The following is a 14,245-nucleotide window of genomic DNA, read 5'->3' on the forward strand; positions in this document are numbered from 1 at the left end:
TGTGTGGAAGTTGTCAGCTCTGTTGTATGTCAAATTCTTTGTCATCGTTGCTCTCCCCATTAACTTCATTCTTTAAAGGAAAGATGGAGGAAGAAGGGCGGTGGTGAGTATCTGAACCTTGTCTTCTACTGTCCTTGGTAACTTTCGCTTAACTTTTAAGGGTCTCAGGCCCATTTACTAAAGAACAGATGTCTCCAATCAGCAGTAGCACAGTTAATCAGAACCCAAATCTGCTTCTGTGAGATTATCTCCTTGTGGGCAAGTACCATGCATTGTTCAGACTTAGACTCCTAATTCCTAGTATGACATCTGGCCCACAAATTCATCATTGAAACTACCTTCTGAGCTTAAGTAGGTATATATGTGTTGTTGGTCACTCTGAACTATTTCAAGCATATGGAAAATATTTATATACTGAATACCCAAATTTCCAGTACTTATTTTGTCAGATCTTAACATCTTACTCTTCCAGGCCACTTTGCCTTTCCTCTCCTGCGGTATAGTCGACATCCAGAATTGGCTGTTTATCACTCCCATGCATGTTGCCGTACTTTGACTACATATATTCGTAAAGCCTTTAGTCTTCTGTATTGTCATACATGTTTTAAACATGATACTGTCTCATTCTGCAGCTTTCATTTTTCACTCATTATTTTGTGATTAATCCCTGTTGTAGGTGATGCTCCCATTCATTAATTTTAGTACTGTGCAGTAGTAGTCAATTATATGAACCATAATTTATCTGTCTCCAGTTGATGGCATATAGTTGTTGCCCCAATTGTTTCTGTATTGCTAACAACACTGTGGTGGAACATCCTTGTACATTGTGCTCAGTGCGTTAGTTATGAAGGATGTGTACCATAGGATAAACACATTTTAAACCTTATTAGAAATTGTCAGATTGCTCTTAAATGTGGTTGGACATTTTTGCAAATCAGATGGGTGTGAAATGACTTTAATTTGCCTTTCCCTTAATAACTAAAGTCTTTTTTTTTGGTTGTGGCACACAGCATGGTGGGATCTTAGTTCCCTGACCAGGGGTGGAACCTGAGCCCCCTGCATTAGGAGTGCAGAGTCTTAACCACTGGACCGCCAGGGAGGTCCCAAGTCTTTCATTCTTTTGGCCATTTGTATTTCCTTTTTTGTGAGGCATCTGTTCACATCCTTTGCCCATTTTTCTGTTGGATTACTTCTCTTTTTCTGAGTAATTTTTAGGGGTTCTTTATTCTAGATGCCAATCCTTTGTAAGTTTTATATTAATATATTTTATATTTCTTAATTTTTATTTTAGTATAGTCAAATCTATCAGTCTTTTCCCGGTGCTGTTAAGTAACATTTAGGTTTCTTTACCCTGAGCAGAATAAAGAAGCAAACGAAAATGATGCATAGTCTTACCATCCAGGTGATCCATTAACACAAAAATAAATACATGAAGGCAATACATCCAAGAGTTAGAACATTCAAATAGTAGAGAAAATTGCATAAGAAAAGCTACACTTCCCTTTTCCCCCCCAAATAAGGTGACCACTATTCAGTTTATGTATCTTTCCCATTAGTTTCTATGAATATAATAGCATTTATACATATACTTTAACACGAAGGAATACTATTAACACTATCCTGTGCTTCCCCCCGCCCCCCGGTCTCCATACCGTTTATTTCTCCGTCCCGGGAGGTGGGGTCGCTGGGGGCGGGGCGGGCAGAAAACCGCGTGCGGGCTGCGGGCCTGGGGCAGGGGGCTCCGGAGCGCGAAGTGCAGACGAAGGTGGAGCCGTTCCAGCCCACGTTGGCCGCGTTCATGTAGTAGTTGATGTAGATCCTGCCCGGGCTGACGCGCAGGCGTCACAGCAGCTTGCTGTCGGAACGGTTCTGCGCGCCGCCGATCTTGCCGATGCTGTGCAGGCTGCAGAGCGCGCACGGCTCGCTGGAAACCCCCAAAAGCCAGGAGTTGGTCCGGGACCACGTGCACCGCGATGTACAGCGCCAGCTTGCCCGTGGCCTGCCTGCGCCAGCTGCTGGGTGAGATCTGAGAGGAGCCCGTCCGGCACAGAGGCGCGGGGCACGTTGGTGTTCACCAGGAATATCGACATGACGGCTAGGGAAGGCGGGGACAGGGATACAGGAACCAACCGACTCTCGTGTGAACGGCGCCCCGCCTACTATGTGCCTTTTTCTTCTTTCTACATCATAGCATAGTTTAGACTGTTTTTGTGTCAGGACGTCAGATATGTCATGCACATACATATCTTTTGGTTGGATTGAAACCATGTGCTTTTTCTTGTTTTAATTCTTTTGACTGATGTAGCTTAATTACTCCCAAAGTTTGTGTTTCTGAGAGAGCAATATTTAGTTGACTGAAAACTGGTATAGTGGCAGTTATGGTCAGGACTTCTTTTTTGGATCTCTGGTGCATTTGAAGGACTAGGCAGTATGACCTAGCTTCTCTCATTTTACCTAGAGGGGTGGAGACCCAGTCGGGGCCCAGATGGCTCCAACCTATTGTTCTGGGTGAACTGGAAGAACAGAATAAAAATAGCTTCTACCCTAGCTATAGGAAGTGTGCTTTAATCTGATTTGTTTTAGCTCAGCCTTCCAGGAACAAAGTATATTATTGCCTTAAGCGACTGCAGTAACAGAATGGGTATATAGGGTAATAATGGAGGAGAACTAATAATTTTTTTGGTTTTTTTTCGCCTTTATTTTTCTTCTCATACATGAATTATACTTGAATGAGAATGGCAAACATTATGTTCTCCAATAATGAGAAAATAATTTTAAGATAGTAAAATAATGTAACTCCAATTCTTGTAGCTGGTCAATTAGGGAGTTTACTTTTCTGTCACAGTCATGTACATAGTCTTGAGCCAGCTAATTCAGTTTAACAAGTATGAGCATTTCCTGGCTGAAAGTACAATTGTCTCTTTCAAAGAACCAGTATTAAGAATCAATTTTACAAGATCTTTAATATAAAGATTCTTGGAACATGGAACTATAGGTATAAAGTATTTCTTGTTAAGATACTTTTAATACATCCTCTTGGATGGCATCTAAGTTGTTATGTATATTGCGAAACCAAATATTTTTTGGAAGAACATACACAACATAGGGCTAAAAAACATTCACTATGTGCATGTCAGCCAATCTATCCTGGTTGTCCAAAATGAGGACTCTACCACCTTAGAAGTATTGTCGGGAATTTTTTGAAGTTATGTTTAAACTGCTTTCTTGGATAAAAGGTATATAATTTTAACACAAGTCGCTAACCTCTGCTGTATTTTTCACGAAAGTTAGTAAAAAAAATTTTTAAGGATCCAAAATTTTACAATATTAGGATGTATCTTTTAACAGCTTTTTGTTTTTCATTGAAAATGCTGGTATACTTGGCATTTTTCAAATCTTTCCTGCTTTTCCATTTTCAGCATGTTGGGCTATTCTGCTTTCTATTTAACCCACCTAGTGATGTTTACTGTAGAAAGATAGTCCATATACAGGCTGACTTGGAATTCCATGTCTGACTTGGAATGAGTTCTTTACTACATGCACAGAGAACTAACATAAGGTAGAACCTGTGGAATGATGAGGTTATTGAGATGAGGGAAAAAACTGCATTATTTCCAAACTTTGTTACAGTGGAGCCAGTTAATGTGTGTACAGCTTAAACAAATACAGCTCCGAAAGATAAACACAATGCTACTTCCATTTATCCCATTTCAAAGCAAAATTAAATGTAGCTCACGATTCTCAAAATGTTTTGTTGATCTGAGAAACAGGGAACATATTTTTACATGCACAGATGCTTCAGAACATTTTCTGCATGGCTACCAATCTCCCAAGTAGGTTGATGATCAAAGTCCTAAAGTAACTGACAGTTCTTTGGGCCTAGAGATACTTTGTGACCCAGGAAAAACCAACTTTGCACTCAGCCAATTTTGTTTCAATTAACATGCAAGATCAGATTCTCTGTCAGCAAATACCCTGCAGAAAAAACAGACAGAAAACACATTTGGAAAACATTAAGTATATTTAAACGGTTACTTAGATAATAAGTACATAGAACTATACCAAGGAAATCATATCTTTAAAGATAACAACTAGGAAGTAAACCAGCACAGTGAACCGGTACGTACAAAGTCCTGCATTATACAAACTTCTTTTGGTGGAACTTTACAGGAACAGAGCAAGTGGGATGGGCTTTTAAGCAGATTGACTTTTATCAAACTGGACATCGTAACAATTCATTGAGAGGTAACATGTACATGCTCCCTTCAGGAAAGGAGTGCTAATCCACCACAGAACTACCCAGAGTTTAGATGTGGACTGAAATATTCCTGACTACCAAAAATATCTAGATATGTTAAACAAGATAAAACAGTGGAAATTTGCTTTAAAATACCTGTTGTTCTCTTTCTTAAATCTATATTTTAATATTAAATGTTCTTATCCTTGGCTATTTTGTTTTCTCAGAATCACCCAGGGCTCAGATTTACTGGTAAAGTTTGGAAAATTCTATTCTGAATTTTCTGTTGATGTCTGACCCAAGTACTGAAATAAAGCAAATTCGCTTTATAGTCACATTATATATAGAATAAAACAGTTGCTAAGTTGTGGCGTCATTACACAAATAGGATACCTCCATAGAGAAATATGGTGATTTGTCCAAGCCATTCAGCTAGTTTAAAAAATCAGAGAACTGGGCTTCTCTGGTGGCGCAGTGGTTGGGAGTCCGCCTGCCGATGCAAGGGACACGGGTTCGTGCCCCGGTCCCGGAAGATCCCACATGCCGCGGAGCGGCTGGGCCCGAGAGCCATGGCCGCTGAGCCTGCACGTCCGGAGCCTGTTTTCCGCAACGGGAGAGGCCACAACAGTGAGAGGCCCGCGTATCGCAAAAATCAGAGAACTCAGAGCCCTAGTGTCCTGATTGTTGATCTCGTGATCGTCTCATGACACCACAGAGCAAATATGCCTGCAAGTTTGTCATGTGTTTGTTGTTGGGAGTTGAATGAGGAGGCTTGAGTAATAGTAAAAGGGCCAAGCACCCAGGAGATGGAAGCAATTATTCTACTCAAAGCTTTGCAATAGTAAAAAGGCTGGACATTCACAAGAAAAATTATTAAAATACTTTGAACTCCAACAAACATCAGTGGTAAGTGAAAATCTTTCCAGGAAGCCCTTCTTGAGTGCTCCGCATATTGACTTTGGGGCACATTTTAGTGAGATAAACCAGTGTTGACACGTTTGAATGTAATCACATAATTACCATATACAGACAGTTCTGTTGTTCCTCACCACAGTCCCCAAAATGCAAAGCAGCAGGTAACAGGTAGCCAAGGCCACCTGACTCCTGGCTTTTTTTTTTGCAAAATAACCAAATGCAAACCACTGTTTCTCTTTTTCATACTTAGCAGCAAAAGGAAAAAGAGGTAAGGAAGGAGGCTGCCACCAAAGGCTGCTTGTGAGTTCAAACACAGTTGGACCACAGAATTTCGATGCATGGAACCTGTGCTGCCTTCCTTTCGATGTTCATTTTTTAAATGAAGCAAAACACATTAATAACTTTTAGAATATCAGCACAATGCAGCCTACGTTGTGAAACAATCTGTTCCTAAAACAATGTCCAGATGTTTTTTCCTACTCTATACTGAAAATAGGCTATACATCCACATTACAAGTGGTAATAATTTGCTCCTCTGGTAGCTAGAGAACTTGGTAGAAGCCACACACCATCAAATGTAGACAGAATCATATCACACTATCTCAACTGATTCCAGTATTTCTAACTCCCAGACCGCTAAAAAAAAATCTTCCCCACCTGTATAGCATGCTTTGCCCCCAAGATTCACTGCATTTACTGTTGAAAAATAACTTCATGGTTTATGAAATTTAGAATACTGCAGGATCAAAATTAATTACTTCAAATAGCTTTTAAACCAATACTCTGTACCCCCTTAGTGAAATATGTTCCAAGAATAGGAACTATCACAACTTTTACACTTACATTTTTGGTAGTGATTTTGGTATAGTAATTCTAAAATCATTTTACATGTCATGTAGAATCAAGCAAATAAGTAAATATTAATGTTGTTCAGAACCTAAGTTCTCACCATGGGATAAGGAAGATACAAATATGGAACAGGGAAGGGTGAGGAAGATTAGTGTTGAATTTGAAATCAAAGTATCAGAATGAATTCATGATTTATGAAAAATGCATTTGCTGGCTCTGTTCCCTGAACGGCCCTAGGAGCAATGACACCCCAGCAGCACCCAGATCTTGATTTCCAAATACCATTCCCCATGAAAAGAAACTAGGGCTCCTTGGAGAAGAAGCCAATTCCCAGGCTGGGGCAGGAAGAGTGTAAGATAAATCTAGAACATCTTGATATGGCAAAAAGCAAGAAGGTGCTCAAAGACTGACAGACACAGATCAAAATGACCCATAAATAAGCTTAAAGGTGCTTCCACTGGCCAAATACAGACCATTTAGAGTAACTAATTGAATTTTTAAAAACAACGAGCCCACACTGATACTCAAAAAAGTGCTTCTTTAGTAAAAGAATGCCAGCCAATAAATGCAGACAGAATGCTAGATTTAGAAAGTCCCTATTTGCAGCCACCAATGTAACAAAATAATGGATTCCGGCAAGGATTATTAATGAATGCTAAAATCATTAAGTGAACAGGATATCCAAATGGTCTCCAAGTATCTCCTCCCAAATTATTTGCTTAAGAAAGGGATCTTAAAATAGAAAATCTGAAAGAAACCTAGTGAGCAAACATATATCGGCAATAATGTGACAATGACAGTATGTGCCTTGTGATGTGATGTGATGCGATGCGATGAATGGGACACACCACATGCCATCTATGGAGTCTTCTGCCAAAACATTTATCCTGAACCTACTCATGAGGAACAATCAGGGAAGCACAGAATTCTACAAGCTAACTGGCCTGCTTTTTCAAGTCAGTTTCATAAAAGATAAAAAAAGGTGGAAGGATTGTTCTAGAGTTTAAAAAACCCTACAGATGACAACCAAATGCCATGGGTTTGGATTCTGCATTTTAAACAAGACAAACGCTTTAAAGTACGCTTGGGGGGAAACTGAGCCTCAGGTTTGAATGTGTACTATACATTAGATAACTCTATGAATAATCAATTCCTTGGGTGTGACAAGAGTATTATGATTGTGTAGGAAATGTCCTTATGTTCTAAGAGAGACACGCTGCAACAGTAGCAGGTGAAGTACAACAATGCCATTTCTCTCAAAGGAAAAATGCTTTTTATATAGAGAGATGTGATGCAATAACAATTGCTGAATACAGGGAAAGGATATATGGTTATCTCACTGTACCATCAACTTTTCTGTAAATTTGAAATTTTCAAAATGAAAAGCTAGAAGTAAAAAAAAGAAAAAACGGGGGGTGGGTGGGTAGGACAGAAATAGCTTACAGATACCAGGAGGGTGCATTTGGGGGCTTTAGCAAACTGGAGCATCCCACTCTCAAATTTAACCAAACTCAATGAAAAGCCAGAAGTGGTGACAGGACAAACTGAGGAATCAAGCTAAGATGGCAAATTCCTAAACACCCTCTTCCTGTTAATTTAGACATGTGGATGGCAAGTAATATAAAGGTGTTGGTGAACGGGTTCTAATGTACCTTTATACATTTTACCAGCAAAAGACATAAAATGAAAATAAAAGGCAAACACCTTTCCCTTCTAAATTATAATTCGAAGGGGGATGAAGGACTGTCAGGGGAAAAAAAGGATTATTTTAAAGTTAATACAAAAAATAAAAAGTTAACACACTGACATTTTTGAGAGTTGGCAGAATGATGAAACTACCCGAGATGTTTTCTCATCTAAACCTACTAAACAAACATTTGTAATCAGACATATACAATTAGACTAGAGGACATAATGTTTTAAAATCTCCCAAACCGAGAAAAGCATCATCACCAGTGTGGTGGTTATCTTTTAACAGCAACAAAAAAAACCTACCCACCAAGACTTTTTTCTTTGAGCTTATTTTCTAATAGTAGACACTGAGTAAGCCCACACTGTTAATTCCACTATCAGTACATAAAATGCTGCCTCACATATGCAGCAATCTCCACCTTAAACTATCTCAGAAATATGGTTGCATTTCAAATACTGCTGGTAGACTGCTGAACTAAACACAGTACTGGGATTTGTATATAGACATTCAACTTAAAAACGTATTTTTACTCAAATTTTATTTTAGATTATGAAATTAGCCTCCCCATTCCCACCACTTCCTTCTGAAATCCCCAACAAATACAGCAAAGTTAACAACTACGTGGTGGGGTAGTCATTCAAACTTTTTAATCTCCCTTTACACATTATATTAACATTCATATTGCAAGGCATTCCGTTCACAAATATTACAGTTTGATAAAAAACTTCACACACATACCAGATTCAGCCACTTTACTAAATCATTAAAATAATAAAAGTAATGAAAACATTATAATTCCTTTAAAGCAATAAAGGTCTGAGGCACTCTGGGAAAGATGTTCTTATACAAATGTAACATGTCAGTGGTATCGAATTATCTTAGAATAAACTTACCAGATACCTAGTAATCAAGTACTCTCTAATGACAATGACCTTGATCTGATATGTCTTCACTGGATGCACTCCCATTTGGACTGAACTACTGAAAGGAACACAGATGTTGGGCAGCTGAGGTCATTTCTAATGAGGTTCCCAACTATGTAAAGGAGAATTGTGGTAGCACACCAAGGACAGCTGCATCCCTGCAAGGCAACAGTCCAATTTCAAAGAAGTTCCTTTCTCATCCCCACCAGGTTTATTAAACATTAGAATTTCCAGACTCTGCTCACTGCTGGAGAGATTTCAGAACTGTCTTTCCCCATCAACCTCCACAGTGCAGCCTCCACCCTTCTCTGAAAATCTCCAAGGTATGCCTTTGAAATAAGAGAGAAGGGAGCGTTTTTCCTACCATTATGACCAAACAGAGGTCTGAAATAGCAACGTATTACAAAAATCCCATTCTCTGCAACAGCCAGCTTCCGCTTGGAGCGTGGCTATTTTTGCCATAAACTAGATTTTTTAAAACCTGATCATCTTTTTCCAAAGTGAATTTTGCCATAGCCATTCACGCACACAGAGTCCACACTGGAAAGTCTCACTGACCGAGTGCTTCCTTACACACAATTACGAGGGTAAATTAGCAGGGGAGGAGGGAGGCCAATTCCCAGCTGGGAATTAAATCACTGCAAATGATGGGTCCATTTACGACAGCATAGAACCCTGTCAGAATCAACACAAACCCCAGGTCACATAGTGTTTGGTAATTACATATATGGAATTTAAAATGTATACGTATATATTTCCATACATATATAATTAAAAAAAAAATCGGGAGCAAAATATGTTGCTAAAGTTTCAGGGATTCTCATCTCCAACATTCACCTGGAAAGCAGGTGGCTCTGAAGGCCCGGTTGTGGCAGTGATAAAAGCAACTAGAAGCAGGTTTAAGTAAAAGTGCTCAAAGGGCAAATGAGAAAACAGGGGTGCAGAGATTTTTTTGTGTGGGGAGAGGGGAGCATTGAAAGGAGTTGAGAAAGCTTCCTTTATTCTTCTTGGCTTTTTCAGACCCAAGACAAGTTCTTGAGGACACACATCAAATGCTGTAGTCCTTCCTTATCTATAGTCGAAACAAAACAAGTTATAAAAAATGTCCTCTTCCATCCTGTACTCTCAATAAAATGCCGAGTACAGCCAGAAGGTATCACTGAGATGTGCCATCTCGGGAGAAATTAAAATTGGGACATGAAGTGAGGCCGCGCGCTATCGAGTCGCCGGGTTAGGATTTCGCAGCCAGTGTCCGTGACCAGCAGGGTGTGCTCGAACTGGGCAGACCGTTTCCCATCTCTCGTCACTGCTGTCCAGCCATCCGGCCAGGTTTCATCCTGCCATCCGCCTTAAACAAACAAACACCAGTTCTTAATTCTATCACTCAGTTTGTTTTCTTAATAAACTCTCTAGGCAAGTGTACTGGCCTGTACTCCTATATCCTTGGATATCTCAGAAAACTAATTTTAAAATTCACTATTAAGATTCCTATTTACACTTCAACTGTAAAGCCTTTTCTATTTCATTTTGGTCTTTAGTCCAACAAAGTAAGAACAGTGTTTAAATTTTAAAACTTCACATTTTGTATACTTCCCAAATATTAAATCAAGTTGGTATGTCCAAAATAAAGGCACTCAGTTTCATTTTCAGAAACATAACTGATAACCACTCATCACAGAACTACAAGTAAGAAACTGAATTAATGAATTTAGCTCTCTCCTGGTATAACTTTGGAAACTGACTGAACTATAGCCGATGTATATTGTGAAGGAAATAGAGTAACTTCTTATACTTTTATTATAGCATTTAATTCCTGATATAATTTTTAAATGGCAGGCACAAAGATGGTGAGAACAGATTATACTCTGAAATTTTTATAGGCCACACCCCCTGTAACCAGAAAGAGGGCAGAGAAAAAGAGAGATTGGTGAGAAAATTTTAAAATTATTGGGAGTTCCCTGGTGGCCTGGTGGTTAGGATTCCAGGCTTTCACTGCTGTGGCCCAGGTTCAATCCCTGGTCGAGGAACTGAGATCCTGCAAGCTGTGCAGCGCGGCCAAAAAAAAAAAAAAATTATGATGAGGGAGAATGGGTTAGAGAGAGGGTTAGAAAGGAAACGAAGGGACAATGAAAAGAGCTGGGAGACAACACAGGAAAAAGAGAATGGGGGGAGGAGTGGGGCAGGGGAGGAGAGGCAACAGTGGAATGACAAAGTTCTGCAATTCCAGATACTACTATAAAAATGTGTTTACAGAGACTTTCTTATCTCCAAATTAGATGTAAAAAAAAAAAAAATCAATATTCTTCATTCTGAGTAATCTTTTTTGCCTTGGGGGTGGGGGGCCCACACTTTGCAGCTTGTAGGACCTTAGTTCCCTGACCAGGGATGGAACCCAGGCCCACGGCAGTGAAAGCGCCGAGTCCTAACCACTGGACCGCCAGGGAATTCCCATTTTGAGTAATCTTTACCAAAGATTAGGTCTTACTGCCTCAGACACATCCCAGAGTACAAAGTCTGCAGTGAAGTTACCTACTTTTGCAATATTAAACCCCAGTCTAAAAAGAAAATATGAGGTAGCTTAAAGAAAGTTAACTCATGCTTTGTCAACCATCTAAAGATGAGTAAACAGATATTTCTCAATGTAATGAATGATCTTTTCACAAACGGATTTAAGACATAATACATCGGGGTTTTTTAATAAATTTATTTATTTATTTATTTTGGGGCTGCGTTGGGTCTTCGTTGCTGTGCGCGGGCTTTCTCTAGTTGCGGCGAGCGGGGGCTACTCTTCATTGTGGTGTGCAGGCTTCTCATTGCAGTGGCTTCTCTTGTTGCGAAGCATGGGCTCTAGAGCACATGGGCTTCAGTAGATGCAGCGCGCGGGCTCAGTAGTTGTGGTGCACGGGCTTAGTTGCTCCACAGCATGTGGGATCTTCCCAGAGCAGGGCTCAAACCCATGCCCCCTGCATTGGCAGGTGGATTCTCAACCACTGCACCACCAGGGAAGCCCGACATAAATACATCTTTAATTTTATTGTCATCTGCTAAAACAGATCCTTTACTAATGTCAAGTTAAATATATTAGACTACTATTCTAAGGAAATTCAAATTCTTCTTTGGATTAGAGACCTTCCACTAAGAAGCTGGGATTTAACCTAGCTGAGTTACACTGAGGTATATTTGTTATAATCTGACGATTGTCTGAACCAGCTCAACACTGTGTTATTTGCTTACTCCCGGAAATACCACTTCATGTCTCACCAGCTAAGTGCCAGTTAATGGAAATAGGTATGTAACCAAAATGACACTTTCCTCTCACTGTCTTGCCTTTCTCTGCTAATATACTCCATGCTCTTGCAATTGGTTACATATGATCATTATTCTTATTCCAGGGAATGACAAAACAATACCTTACATTTGTACAGCCCTTTAAAGGTACTTTGCGTTAATACAAATCATCTCACTTAATTCTTACAGCAGCCCTGGGGATTCAGCAGGATAAAGATTGTAACTTCCATTTTACAGAAAAGGGAACAAAGGACCAGGTTAAGAAGGCAGCCTCTAAAACAACCTCCAATGCTCCTCTCCCCTTGAGTGTGGGCTGGATTTAGTGACTCACTTCTAAGGAAAAAATCTGGGAGAAGTGATGGGATATCACTCTGAAGATTAGGTTATAAAAAAGACTGGAAGGATCCCAAGGGGACGCATCCTTTAACACAGGGACCAGGACACAAGAGCCCTACTACTGTTGCCCCACTCTGCATCCCCCAATCCCAGCGAAGAACTGGCAGAAAGCAAAGGTGAAGGCCTCATGAAGGAGGCCCCAGTTATTACTGACAGCCTCAGTGGGGGGCTCCAATCGTGACACCAACCATCACTGCCATGTGCCTGTCACAGTGACCAACAACAACGAGGACATAGAACTGCCAGTGCTAAGCGTGTCTATGCTGTGCTTTTTCCACAGTAGTTGTATGACACCACCTGACGATATGAGTGCAGACCCTCAAGCGGCAGAATGGCTCATGAGTTTAGAGTCCCACAAATTCTGCCACATAACTAGCTAAGTGACTTTGGGCAAGTTACTTAACCTCTTCAAAAATCAGTTTCCTCTCCTGTATAATGGGGATAGCACCTACCTCATAAGTTGTGGAGAATTAAATTATATAACTCCGCCGCAAAACGAATAGCTCGGACTTCCCTGGTGGCACAGTGGTTAAGAATCCGCCCGCTAATGCAGGGGACACAGGTTTGAGCCCTGGTCCAGGAAGATCCCACATGCCACGGAGCAACTAAGCCCGTGCGCCACAACTACTGAGCCTGTGCTCTAGAGCCCGTGAGCCACAACTACTGAGCCTGCGTGCCTAGAGCCCGTGCTCTGCAACAAGAGAAGCCACCACAACGAGAAGCCCACTCACCGCAACGAAGACCCAATGCAGCCAAAAAATAAATAAATAAAAATTAATTAATTAATTAAAAAAACAAAAAGACAAAAAAAAAACAACCAAATAGCACTAACTTCTTTTTTCCTCCTCTTCCTCACCCCCATCAAGACAAGAAAGAATTTCTACACAGGTTTGATGGAGGCACCTAATTATTACAATGCACCCTTTGACAGGATCTTTATGAAAACGGACCAGGATTCAAGTACTTCAGCATCTACTGACAGCAGGCAAATTACCGTGGAGAAGGTATTGCTTTCTTGCCAACCCTTACAATTTTCAGTTCTCTAACATGATACTGAATCAAGTTAGAGATAGGATGGGGAGTGGAAATGAAGCAAAAAGCAAGTAGAGCAGACTACTAATCTGATCATGAGTAACCAAAAGTAAATAAAACTTCAATTAAAGAATGTTACAGCATCCCTTTTTTCTCACCTTCACAAATCATTGGCTCAATTGTAAATACGTGGCCGGCCTTCATCACTCCAACTGCTTTATTTTCTGAAATTAAAAAAAAAAATCTCAGAACACAGCAAAAAACCTACAGCATATCGTTAAGCAGCTCCCTGGGAAAAGTACACAACTTATATTCCCATGAGTGATTCTTAAATTAATGACTTTCTCCTCTCCTGATTCCCCTTGCTTAAAGCAGATCATTCAACAAACAGGGATTTTACTGAAAACCGCCTACTCTGGGGCAGATACTGTCCTAGGCATATGTCATTTTGTTTACGTCTTCTCTAGGAAAATACAGAGATGCCCTAGGCTGGATCTCAGATGTGGTTATCGCTTCTATAAAAGGAAAAGTGCCCCCATTTATGTTATAGCAGGGTTAGAATTGCAACCATGCAACCCAGCAAAGCGCCACACTCATGGAGGTATGACGCTTTAAAGAAGAAGACATTTCGAATTCCACGAGAAGCCTCCTACCTCTTGGGTGCGTGTAGGGGTGTGGATGCGGGTGGAGATGGGGGCACAGCCCAGAGAAACAACTGCACCATTTTTAAAAAGTTTTGTAAATTGTCTTATCTTCGGAGGGGGACAAAGCCCCGCACACTAACCTACTTTTCTTTAATGCTGACACGATTATTCCTTTCTATTGGAAACAAAAAATCCATTTCTCCCTCCAAAGACTTTTTGTCCAAGTTCACCAATACAAAAGTATTTTTCAGGATCATTGTGAGAAACT

At 40.3% G+C, this 14,245-nt stretch overlaps 1 protein-coding gene and 1 pseudogene across 1 annotated transcript in view; both read right to left on the minus strand.

Moving 5' to 3' along the window:
- Window positions 1-1,590: 1,590 nt before the first annotated feature.
- LOC116754014 lies at window positions 1,591-2,090 on the minus strand (annotated as a pseudogene).
- A 6,341-nt stretch (window positions 2,091-8,431) lies between these two features.
- Window positions 8,432-14,245, minus strand: part of METAP1 (methionyl aminopeptidase 1) — a 68,409-nt gene continuing 62,595 nt past the window's right edge. Inside the window, exons 10-11 of the mRNA XM_032633140.1 lie at window positions 13,492-13,557; window positions 8,432-9,965 (exon numbers count right to left, since the gene is read on the minus strand). Of these exons, the coding sequence (XP_032489031.1) occupies window positions 9,802-9,965; window positions 13,492-13,557 (230 nt within the window). The 3' untranslated portion in view covers window positions 8,432-9,801. The remainder of the gene's footprint in view (window positions 9,966-13,491; window positions 13,558-14,245) is intronic.

The sequence above is a fragment of the Phocoena sinus genome, chromosome 5 (genome assembly GCF_008692025.1).
Source record: "Phocoena sinus isolate mPhoSin1 chromosome 5, mPhoSin1.pri, whole genome shotgun sequence".
Taxonomy (NCBI): Eukaryota; Metazoa; Chordata; class Mammalia; order Artiodactyla; family Phocoenidae; genus Phocoena; species Phocoena sinus.